This window comes from Lygodium microphyllum, unplaced genomic scaffold, assembly GCF_053477565.2.
Source record: "Lygodium microphyllum isolate KBCC unplaced genomic scaffold, Lygodium_microphyllum_v1.1.10 scaffold_43, whole genome shotgun sequence".
NCBI lineage: Eukaryota > Viridiplantae > Streptophyta > Polypodiopsida > Schizaeales > Lygodiaceae > Lygodium > Lygodium microphyllum.
This window is the reverse complement of record NW_028229526.1, coordinates 1,269,340-1,282,137: the sequence shown is the minus strand read 5'-3', so window position 1 is coordinate 1,282,137 and position 12,798 is coordinate 1,269,340. Positions and strand designations below refer to the sequence as shown.

The 12,798-nt window shown below is 37.7% G+C and overlaps 1 protein-coding gene across 2 annotated transcripts; it reads left to right on the top strand.

Moving 5' to 3' along the window:
- Positions 1-9,165: 9,165 nt before the first annotated feature.
- Positions 9,166-12,340, top strand: LOC148008953 (uncharacterized). 2 transcript variants are annotated; one of them, XM_087673876.1, is made up of 6 exons: positions 9,166-9,495; positions 10,691-10,760; positions 10,859-10,958; positions 11,572-11,624; positions 11,735-11,776; positions 11,982-12,340. In XM_087673876.1, the coding sequence occupies exons 1-6, from the start codon at positions 9,241-9,243 to the stop codon at positions 12,026-12,028; spliced, it is 567 nt and encodes a 188-aa protein (XP_087530002.1). In that variant the 5' UTR covers positions 9,166-9,240; the 3' UTR covers positions 12,029-12,340. The 2 variants fall into 2 exon arrangements, with proteins under 2 accessions (XP_087530002.1, XP_087530001.1); XM_087673875.1 differs by having other exon boundaries at positions 9,167-9,495; positions 11,987-12,340.
- Positions 12,341-12,798: the final 458 nt, after the last annotated feature.

Here is a 12,798-nt window from a genome sequence, read left to right as displayed (position 1 = left end):
GTAAACTCAATTGTAGCCAATATCCTTCTTGCCTTCGAGTAAATGCATCATATCTCATGTGTCATTTGCTTCAAGTACTATCATTTTCCATTTATAGCATGATCCTGATGCTCATTGTCCACTATATCCTCAAAACTAGTGGACTCTACATCTTGTACAACCTTAGCCATGTGTACATAGTGATGAGGTGCATAGAATGCATACATCATGCATTGGTTTTTCAAATTGGTTGACTTGCATGGACCTAGATCATTAGCAGGTGCCTTAGAATCCTCTTATGCCTTTCTCATACTAGGTGTCTTAATAATTGGAATCCAAAACTCTTCATCCAAGCATTATTGAGAGCCATCTAAATCCATGTCAAATGATACATCAATCATTACAAGTGAATCCTTAACCCTCTCCTTGCCTTTTCTTGACATCTATTATGTACTTGGGGAGGGACTTGTGACTGCAATCTATTAGTCTAAGGTTTATCAATAGATCTATGACTAGGATAATCTTGTGGCCCGCTCAATGTCTATGACTACTAACTTATTTTCTATATAGCCACATAGTCATGCATATCGGCCTCAATTGTATCCTAGACACTTCTATATCAATTGCTCATTTTATCAAAGACAACATCTCTACTAGTTCTCAACTCACATGCAATAGGGTTGTATCATTTGTATTCCTTTTGCTCAAGAGAACATCCCACAAATACACATTTTTCTACATTGGAATCCGATTTGTTGCACAATCATTAGTAGGAATATGCACAGAAGCATTATACTCAAACATTTAGATGGGAGAGATTTGGCCTTTGACCTATATAATTCTCCTCAAGTGTCATACCATATACAAGTATGGGTGTCCTTTGATAATTTATACAATAGTAGTAATTGCTTCAACTCAATAGTAATGAGGCAAGTTAGTTATATATATTAATGCTTGAGGTGCCTCTGCAATATGCCTATTTTTTCACTCAACAACTCCATTTTGCTAGGGAGCATATCTACATGTAAATTGCCTATGAATACCATTTTTATAAGAAATTAAAAAAATCACTAAAGAAGTAGCTTAAGTGGCTACTTACATACATACCTTTCATGTGGAAGTATATGCATTCCATGCTTTCCAAATTCACATGTTGCACATATTTTATGTATCTCATCAACCTTGAATTTAAGTAAGCCATCCACATTTTACTTTGATTGTACATTTTTTAGGCACTTCACATTTACATGATCAATCCATTGATCCCAAATTTCAATGCTAGCCACAATACCTGAACTTTGTGCAAATGTAGTATCTATTTCAAGAAAACCCACATCGTGTAAACAATTTGCTAGTAGCCTTATCTTTTGTAGTGAATCTGCAACCATTTTCAGGGTCCTCTACATAATAGCAATTAAATATATAAACCAATTTTGTAATTGTTATTCCACCATATGATCAACAAAAACCATATTCTTCGTTATGTTTAGTACATGCAATACATCAGCCAAGTATTTTGATTGATCATCTTGCATACTCAAAGGAACATTCCCAATGTAAGTACTGTACCATCCCTTATCTCCACTTAGCTTAGAGACTTTGGACTATGCATCTCTTTAAACTACTCTCCACGAGAAGTTATGTGGTTAGAGATACCCAAGTCTATATACCATACATCATTCTTAGATGAACCATCATCAGCACTGATGCACAAAATATATATTTTTTACTTTAGTCATCATTGTTTTTGCTAGTGGATGAATAATTTTGTGTTTTTTTTTTCATTTTTAATTTTAACATTCTTGACATGTAATTAGATTTTATTTTAGCACCGCAGTTAGTAGTCAAATATATTTAAAAATATGCTCATAAATTACCCTTAGATAAATTAGTTAGATTAAATGTCACAATTGATATTTTAAACATTCTACATAGACTGATTGAGAAAATGATTTAGATATATATAATTTAAAGATATTTTATGCTTACGTAATTGTGTAGTAAACCCTTACCTAGGTATTCTTACATCTTCTTTTGGTATTATTTCTATTTTAAGAAAATTAGTTGAAGATTTTTACTGGCCACAAATGGAATCTGATGTTTCTAACTTTGTTTCTGAATGTTTAATTTGTCAACGAATCAAGCGACACCATGGTAAGCAATATGGTTTGTTAATGCCTTTACCAATTTCTAAACGACCATGGGAACATATTTCAATGGATTTTATAATTGGTTTGCCTAACACACACTCTAATCATGATATGATTTGGACTATAGTAGATCGATTTAGCAAACAAACATATTTAGTACCATGCAAGAAAACATTAACTGCATCTCAAGCTACACAATTGTTTTTGAAGATTGTTTTCACTAATCATGGTTTGTCCAAAGTTATTATTTTTAATCGTGATTCTAGATTTTTTAATAATTTTTGGACTACTTTGTTTGCTAATTTAGGTACTAAGTTTGATTTTTGATTTGCATTTCATCCTGAAACCAATGGGCAAACAGAAGCTACTAATCGTACAATTCTAGATCTTTTGCGTGCATACACAATTTCAAAACCACAAACATGGCATACAGACCTGCATTTACTTCAATTTGTATATAACCATGCACTACACACAACTACACATAAAGCACCTTTTCAAATCATTTATGGACATAGATTGCCTATACTACCTGTTACACCATTGTCAAACAAAGTTAAAGCTACTGATGGTATTGCCACTACGCATGCTATTATTTTTGCTAAAGTTAAAGACATGATTGCGAAAGCCCAGCAATCATACACGAAACAAGCTAATAAAAAAAGAAAAGCCATGACTTTCAAAGTTGATGATTATGTATCGTTACGCATTGAAAAGAGAAGATTGCAAAGTGTTGAGAAACACCCTGTTGTTAAGTTAGCACCTAGATTTTATGGACCTTTCAAAATAATTCACAAGATCAATGACAATGCATTCAAATTAGAACTACCCCTATATTGAAAAATCCATAATACTTTTCATATCAGTTTACTACGACCTTTTAGAGACCAATTACCTGTACATCCTGTCTATAAAAACCCTCCTTTGTTAGAAGAAGAAATTGAAATACTTGAACCTGAAACTATTCTAGACACTAGCTTTATGACCACTAGAACTGGTCGTAGATATTCTAGATATTTGGTTAAGTTTAAAAATCATCCTATTGAAGAAGCCCAATGGATGCACGCCCGCAACCTAAGTGCTTAACCCTCACTGCTCGCTCCACATTGAGCTAATAGCAATTGAGGACAATTGCTATCTCACCCCAGGGGTATGATGCCAGGAGGCATATCCCATGGTGGATTCCGTAAGTTTTTTATTCCACAGTGGATTCCGTGAGGTTTTGTAGTGGATTCCGTAAAACTATATTTATTTGCAGGGTCTCGTACACAAGGTGGATTCCTTGTGCGAGAAGTTGACGGGGACGCTTGTCCTTTTTCAGGTGTCATGTTAATTTAATGTGCACATGGGTGATTCCATAGCGGGTGATTCTACAAAATACATATTTAAATTAATGGACGTTTATGAGTTTAGAGTGCACTCGTATTTAATTAAGATCAGGACAGAGTTCCAACCTATTTATTTATTTTATAGCTGAAGACTGCTAGGTATTCACTTTTGTTGATTTAATTTTATTATTTTCTAACAATTGTGAATGCTTCAGTTGATGTGTAGAGCAGGCATCGGTGGCGTTGGGAAGCACTGGGTGATAGCGTGTATTCAGATTACCTAGAAGAATTATAATTTTTGATGGGCGCGCATCTTATCACTAAAGGGGTAGCGTCAATATTTATTTAGGCGCGCTTATTTATTAAAGCGCTTGACAACCATTTATTATTTTGTATGTGCATAGGCACTCGGTTTAGATATTTCATTATTGGACATTGTATTTGGGCACAGTCTGACCTTTGGGATGCCAACCGCTTTATTCTTTATTTGGACAAAAGCAAACACAAAAGCCAAAAGCATGCTAATTGTAAATTAGGCTATTTTTGAGCTTAGTGATTAATAAATCTATAAATACATGCCTCCTTGTGAAGCGCTCACACAAGGCATAGGGGAAGATTGTACCCAATTTGTCTCTTTTCTTCATGTCGTGCAAATCTCTCTTCTTGTTTTATGAGCTTTAGTAGAGTTATTTTGTTCTTGGGGACCTTCCAGCACTCACTATGCACACATCCAGCATTCGAATTGCACACCAATCCTTCCCTATTTTAGTGTGCATCATACCTTTGGCCATGACCACCACCTTGGCCTTAGCCATGACCTCTACCTCTACTAAGAGAGAGTAAAACACATGTTTAAGCATGCTCCTTTTTCAAAAAGAAGAGGAAACCAAGCTAAGGTTCTTCTCCTCAAGAATTAGCATAGAAATCAAATCTTCAAAGTCATGGATATCATCCCTGGTATTAATAGATAACCTAAAGCTCTTGCACTCGTCTCCAAGTTCATCTAAACATGCATGCATAACATCATCATCATCAACTGCTATGTTGATAGATCAAGAGCTTTAACATCATCATCATCAACTGCTATGTTGATAGATCAAGAGCTTTCATAATACTCTTGATCTTTAAAATATAGTTATTGATGGACAATTTTCCTCTTTTAACTTGAATAAGCTTTGACTTGAGTTGCAACTTTCAAGCCTTTATGTCTACTTCAAACAACTTTGTAGATTCTTCCATGCAATAGTGGGGGCTAGATTCCTACAAATAGTCCATCATAGTATCTATGGTATTTACAAATAGCCAATATATTATTATACTATGTATATGCTCCAAATCCTTCTTAGGATTTATTTGTTTTGCAGTAGCATTTCATAGATGAAGTTTGAGTACCACAACATTGTGTCCTTTTATGTAACTCCAAACAGCTTTGCCCTTCAAGAAATTTGTCATCCTAAATTTTCATGTAAGATAATAAAGTTCTTATCAAGCTTCTCATTGACAATCTGATTGAAATTATCAAACATTTGGGCAAGACATGCAACCTTGCAAAACTTGCAATCTACAACCAACCCAATACTAGGTGCACTATAACCAAAACGCAATATTTTTCACTGATTGTACAACAATAACTACGATCTGCAATCTATATCCAAATGCCCTTTATGTCTACATCCCAATAAATTCTTGAAACTTTACAAATTCAAAGTCTATAACCTCTGCACCTATAAACGACTAATATAGCTGAAATTGCAATATACCTAGAAACTTATGCCAACAAACTTACAGAGTCACAACAGAGGCCAAAACAATCTCAGATGGCAAAATTGCTACGAAAAAGTCATAAAGAGTCTATTATACACTACTCTTCTTGCTCACTAAGCTTCATTGCAATTGGAGATTCCAGGCTTGCTAACCTCAGGAGCCTCCTATGGCTATATTCAAAGGTAAATCAAATAACATGGAAGAGATTCTTACCAGTTGCTTACTTACTTACTTTTATGCTTTGTCACCTTTGCCTTAGCTATTGATCAATCTTTTTGCATAGCCGTGGAGAGACTTGATACCATGTAAATAAATAAAGAGGGGAGAGAGATAAAGCAACCAATAGCACACACACACATATACAATGGAAACTTCTGCACACAAAGAAGCACGGATGAAATCTTCTTCTTCTTCTTCTTTCTTCTTCTTCCATATAAAAAACTTAGTCTATAACATAATAAATGACTAATATGAAAGTACTAAAACATATGTAAATGTAGTCACTAAGAGTGAACCCATTAAGGAGAGATGAGGTGGGCATAATGAATGTGTCATAACCAAGAGTGGACTATGTGGGTGTAGTTCTACTGTATGTCACTAACATATGCTTCATGTTAGTCACCTAATATGCATGTGTAGTAAAGTCTAGCTACATCACCAAGGTGTATAGTGGATGGTAGATCATGTGGAGCTCAATATCTCAACAATTGCGTCAATGTTTAGATGATAACGTTAATGGTATTCTTTCACTTTGATTTTGATGGTGTGCTACTTGAATATATATGTGCTATGAGTTATGTATCTTTTGCACCTTAGCGAAGTTAAAATAATAGTGCTCATGGAGGATCAGTGGGGAGCAACCCCTTGATATGCAGATGTCATAGAAGACATTAGGCCATAAAAACATGCTTCATTTATCTCCAAGTGAGAAGTCAACCTTGTAGGCATGTGAATGGGGATTATAAGAAGGATAGAAATTAAAATATTAAACAACCTTTATAAGACTAATGAGTCACATAATAGATTGATCTATTCAATGTGAATATGATGCTAATATTGGTGCTTCCTGGTGGTGAGATTTGGTATCTTTGACTATTCAAGGTGATTGGGTTGGTAATAGAATGTAATGGGGGCACCCATGGTTTATCACATGCAACATATGAGCTAAACAAATCATTTTTTGACATATGTATAGGTCATATGAAGGTCAATAGCTCACAACTTTGCAGAAGTAGGAAGGGAGTAACTAGTAGTATTCTAAATGAAAGGGAGGTATGAATGGATGAGATATAAGATGATTATGACAGGCAATACTATTGGAGATCTTGCAAACCATCATTTTCTTCTTCTTCCATAATGGGTTGATGAGGAGTGAGTTGCTACCTTCTTCTTCTTCTTCTTCTTCTTCTTCTTCTTTCTTTCTTTGATGTATTGGAGAGAGTGGGTGATTAGTGACTATGCCATTTCTTTATTTTATTCCTTTAAAATAGGGAGAGTCTTTCTTAAGGAGCTCATGAGGAAAATAGTGAGCTTCGGCTAGGAGAAATACCATCAATTAGAAAAGCAATCGCATGAGCTTGGTATTCTAATTGAGCTAGTTGTTGCAAAGACCAATTGAAGGATGACCTTGTTGATTGTACCATGCTCAATCTAAAGTCTAGCAATCACTTCACAACTTAAAATGGATGTTGGCTTGGAGTTGGCTTGATTTCCTTTTAGCTTGGAGGAGGCCTTTGTCGAAGGCTTTTACAAGCTATTGGTTGTGGTTTTTATAAAAGTTTTTTCTCTATTTTGTTCTCTCTATCCATGAACAACTTTAGAGAACTTTGTGCTAGCTTTTTTGAAGCAAGAGATGATGAGTACAAAGCTAATCTTGCACTTGATTAGCAACCTCTAAAATAAGATTATTTGGGCTAGATTGTGTGTTGCTAGAGATTTTTTTGCCTCTTGCAATTATTTATTGCAAAGCTATATTCTTGAGCATCTTGTTGAGGCCTTCCATGAAGGTATTTATGGGTTATTGGCCTAAAGTAATTATGATCTCATTTGATGGTGCTTTGGGGTGTGCTTGTGAAGCTCATTTCCAAGTGTTATATCTTAGCCTCTTTTAGGCTGATTTGGTGGCTCTTGTGGCTTGTATGCTCAGTAGTTAGGGATACAATCATTTGTTGTATTTAGTAAATGTGATGGGCTTTGAGTGATGCACTACCTCTCACTATACCAAGATATGATAGTTGGCTTATGGCCTCATATATAATTTTGCTCAACTATTGCCAGAACCTATGTATGCTAGGGAAGAAGCTTGCCTTGTGCTTACTTGGTATGTATATGATCATTATTGTTGGAGCTTATATGATCCTTGTGCAATTATCCCCTTGCCAAATGTACCTTGTGGGCCTTGCATAATCATCATTTTTAAATATATATAGCATATGCATGTGTTTTGCACCATAGCTCATAGTAAATTATATAAATGATGCCTATAAAGGCCCATTTACTAATGTCTTGGTATCCTACACGAAGGGTTTTACTTATAGAGGATGTGAAGTATTTCTTTGGTGACTCCCATTGATGTCTAAGTAGCAAAGTTGGTACATTCTAGTAGGGTGCCCGAATTTTGGTGGAAAGCCCTAGCCATGGCACTAATGCATAAACACCAAATAGTGAATGGAAGAGCTCATTTTGTGTGTGCCAATTTGTGAGTTCTAGCTTTCTCCTTTATTACTTGCTGCCACCATTACAATTAATATTGTGTGATGGATGACTAGTCTCTTTTTTACATGTCAAAATCTCACCTTTATACTCATCAACTTTTCATGGCTGTTTGCCAAGTCTGAATCAATCCCAAACGAAAGTTCCTAGAGAAACCAATTTGCTATTCAAAATCCATACAAAAACGTTGATATTTTAACTAAAACAATTGAAAAGTTTACCCTTAGTTTTAAGTACACTAAAATGTTGGTTTTTGTGAGCAGTATCGTGTTAGGTTGGGTTCACACTAAGTGTTAGAAGAGAAAAGGGAAGGGGTGTCATCCAATGTGTGTACTTTTCTTAAACCAAAAAGGTGGTTTTCTTCTAAACCCCCCCACAACTTCTACCAACCTTGCACCCTCAAAAGAAGAAATCGGTGGATGAAAGATGTTCTACTTTACACATGGCAAATTTTGACTCAACAAAAGCATGCATAAACCTTTGTGATTGGTTACCGAAAATAAAAATAAAAATTCTACACACTTTTGCTGCAAGTGCAAACACCTATGGTAGATCTTCTCTAAATTGCTAATACTTATGTAGCCTTACACAATAAGTTTTAGACTAATTCCCATTATAATCTCCACATAGTGATGTATGACAACATTGTGAGCTCTTATGAGGTGTTGGCAGCCCCCAACCACACCTAGCTTCTATAAGGGGTTGGCAACCCCCTAGCCCCAACTGCACCTAACTAGATATGTGGTGCCTCTTGAGAAGAAGCTCTCGACGTTATTATACTTCATAGTGGGGATTAGTCTAAAACTTCTTATGTAAGGTTGCATGAATTCCTTGTCTAAAAATTCACAATGCACCTAGCTAGGTAGGTGTGCCTTTAGAGAAGAAGCTCTCACTATATTTTCTATATATTAATGGAAGGTTTGGCTTTGTGAACTTGAACCTATGCATGGAAGCTCCGTTTTTTAGCATGGACTTAATAAGGCTTTCCCTTCATACGTACTAGGCGCTCCGCGCCTAGGCTCGCCCTGGCGCTTCGTGTCGGGGCGGGCGCGATTTTTGCCGGGGGGCGGGTGCTGGACGCATGGCACCCGCCCTCGCGTTCTCTTTGTTTTTGTGGGGGAGGTGGGGGGCTGCCATGTGGCACCCGCCCCCCACCTTTCCTTCACTAATAGTATAGATAATATTATTAGGGCAATTGTAGTTGAAGATTATGGGGGGGGGGGGGAACAAAGGAAAAGAGCCCCTGTCCCCATATGGGAAAATGTGGAAAACGTCTTGTGTTGGTGTGAATCGGGCCTTATCCAACAATGGAGACTGCGACGATGGGGCGTGCTTGCACAACGTTGCAGACCTCTCCTGTGATACCTCCCAATCACCATCATCATCGCCGTCATCACCATCACCATTATCGTCGCCACCGTGAGCCATGCATCTGCCTTGCAAGTAGCTCGGGCCAGCAACCGCCTACCAGGAATTCTACTGTGGCCGCCGCTTCTCTGGCAATCGCCGTCGCTTCGACAGCATTGCTCCTGGCGCCTCCTCCTTCCATAGCCGACTTCCTCGTAAGCTGATTTAAGTGGTAACTGAAGAAAGCTTTCAAAGGGTATTCTTTAAGCTGCCTGTGAACAGTAATGACCTATATCTGCGACATGCCCCTCACCTGCTGTCCTTATGGTTAAAGCTTAGACTCATAAATGCAAGGTCGTGGATTCTAACTCCTGGCACTGAAAGTTTCTCACGTATTCTAGAAGTTTGTGGATCCAAGTCTTGTCGGGAGCAGAGATACCTATGTTCTTGTTGTCTGTCTGTTTAAGTCCAGGCTCTTGCTCACTCTAACCGTCAGTTGGTTCTCGTCCATGGTAGGCTCATGAAGGAGCAGGATCCTACCTGGAGTAACCTGCGCTGTTCATTCGGCTTGTCAGTTATCATATCTTTTCGTAGCATGAATGCAAGTGTGGCTCTTGCTTTTTTGCGTTCGGCTAGTCTTTGGAGAGAAGGTAACTCCTCTTGTGCATGTCCGGATCCTGTATGAAATAACCTGTGCTGTTCATTCAGCTTGTGAGCTATCATATCTTCTCATAGAAGGAATGCTAGTGTGGCTCTTTTGGCTAATCCATCAAGGGGAGATACCTCCCCTTCCGCACGTTCAGGTTTATGGCTAGGTTCACAAAAGACAACAGAAGAAGGAGGGGCACGGGCATGATGTTTGTGTGGAGTAGAAGTATGTGATTAGCCAAAGGAAGAGTGAATTGCTTCCAGATCCACTTGAAAATGGGCAGCCTCCCCCCTTGAGAGAGAAACATTTCCACAGGAGAAGGAGAATGTGGTCGGCCCAAGGGCTTTGAGTGCACCGCATAGCCAAGAAGGTCTTTCCATATTTGCACTAACCATGTGAGACTTCACTTTTCCGTGCATTGTCTCCGCCTTGTGTGAACAAGGGCAGGGCAGCTCTTAATTAAGAAAAGTATCTTGTTCCGCTGCTACCATCTGAACCCACCCAGTATTACTTATCTCAAAAGAAATCACTGTCTGAAAGATTAAGGCATATTTGAGCTTTCTTGCAAGTGTACTCTAAAACTGTGTATAATATGTAATGAAAGCATGCTGGGCTTTCTTGCAGATATACTCAAATTTGTAGATACTGTGTGATAGGAATGGAAGGTGGGCACTCTGTTGTCTATAGGCACCTTTAAGTGAGGTTGTCAGTACCACGGATAGCAAACTGACTGCAGGCCATTTGTTGCCCAATTATGGCAGAGTTATGATCATGCTGACATGCGTGGTGCAGATTTATCAAAAAAGGATTTGAAAGGCTCTGTTTTTGCAGGTTTATCTCCTTATATTGTTTAGCATTACTTGTTTTTTCAATATGCAATGACAAGGGGGCTTGTTCTCAATACAGATTCAATTATCGTCTTTGTGCAGCTTGTGATTGCAGGCTTATAAATTTAGAAGGCTCAAACTTGGATAGCAGCACAATAACCTTTGCTGGATTCCAAGGTGCTAATTTGCAGAATACTAGCTGGTTAGCTTTCTTTCTTACCGACATCTGATTTTGTTGTGAGTTGCCGATGTCTCTCCTTGGTTCATTTCTGGAATTAGAATTGAAAGGTGATAGTAAAAGGATTAGTATGCATGTTAGATAGTGGCGAGGGATGTTCTTCTCTCAGGCAGAAACAGACATGGTTATATAACTACAGATCTTGTTTTGCAATATTTTCAATACCTCTGGATTGCATGCTGTATGTTGGTTTCCTTAGGAGTGCATGTCTACTTGCTTCATCCTATTGCAGCTACTGGATGAAGGTTATGATCACTCCCATAACTAGTTCATTTTTAGTGATTGATTGAAACACTATTGCCCATTAAACAGAAGCTATTCTGTAGCATCACTTGATAATAATGTTGAAAGCGAGCTGAACTTTGGCATTTTCTGCAGCCTGCCTATAAGAGTAAAAGGAGTACTGACAGTTACTCCAATTGATGCATGCAGGAGTTGCTCTGATGTTATTGCCATTTTACTTGGACAATAGTTCATATTTTGTGTTTTACAGTGATTATACTTGCAAGGAATTTTATTACAAACGCAATGCTCTTTTCCAAATTTGTTCAGCATTTTGAAGTGTGTTTTGCTGCAGGATAAGGTCTTTGGCCGATCGTGTTGTTTTTCGAGAAGCCAATCTGAGAAATGGTAATATTCTGCAGCTGCTTCAGCACTACAGAGATACTACTTTCTTTGTTTTATTATGCCATGTTGGCTATGGCCCTCGGTCCATTTATGATAGTGTAATTTGTCTGCAGCAAACTTCACCAATGCAATTTTGACAGGATCACAATTTGATGGTATGATATCCAGTTCCTACTTTATTTGAGATCTTCCAATTCTTTCAAGATGTCTTTTGTCCATTAGAATGCTTTGCCAAGATCTTCCACTAGTTTCTTCTTTCAAGATGTCGTTTGTTCATCAGAATGCTGATACTATGATTTTCCCTGTTATGGAAGAGCTTCAATGAAGTGATCAGTTTCTTGTTCGACACTTTTTTGTAAGATCAGGGGCAGATATTACAGGTGCTGATTTTAGTGATGCAATTCTAGACAAAGCGCAACGATTGAAGATGTGTAAGAGAGCAAAAGGGACAAATCCTGTCACTGGTGTGGACACTCGAGATAGCTTAATCTGCTAAGGTTTAGACTGTAACATCCTGTAATAGTATGGTTGGCTTGATATTAGTGTGTAAAGCTTTACACCTCGAGCATTACAGTTTGTTACTGAAGGCGGCTCAAAGTTTGGATTTTAGAAGGTTTGTCCTTCAAGCAAGGCCGTCAAAGCTCTGTTCTGCAGCAATTCAATAGCCAAGCATCACAAGCTCATGTATGTAATAGTAAGACAACATAAAGTATGAACAAGAGCGATGGGTATAATATGGAGCATCACAATAATAATCATACAAGATTAATCCTGAACGGAAGCAAAAGCTAAATCAAAAGCAAGAACCAACCAAGAGCAAATGGAAAATTAGTCTGAGTCATTTGTGGGACTTCAAATAAAGTTCCTTTATATGTGAGTCCCATATACAAGAGGCTAGAGGACTCACTATGAGTGCGTTCTTAGAGACCAAAAAGAACTCTTGACACCCACTCTTGATAGATATCAAACATTCAGTAGTAGCAAGAGAATGCAAAGACATCAAGAAATCAACGAGGTGCTAATATCATGGTTCCACAAGTGCTGCATAAAATTATTTGCTTAGAAAATTCCTTAGAGGTGAAGAATGGATGAAGAAACAATTGCATAAGAGCTTCATTTACTAAGGATCACTCAAACTTCATCTGCTAAAGATTCCTCGAAGATGAAGCATGGATGA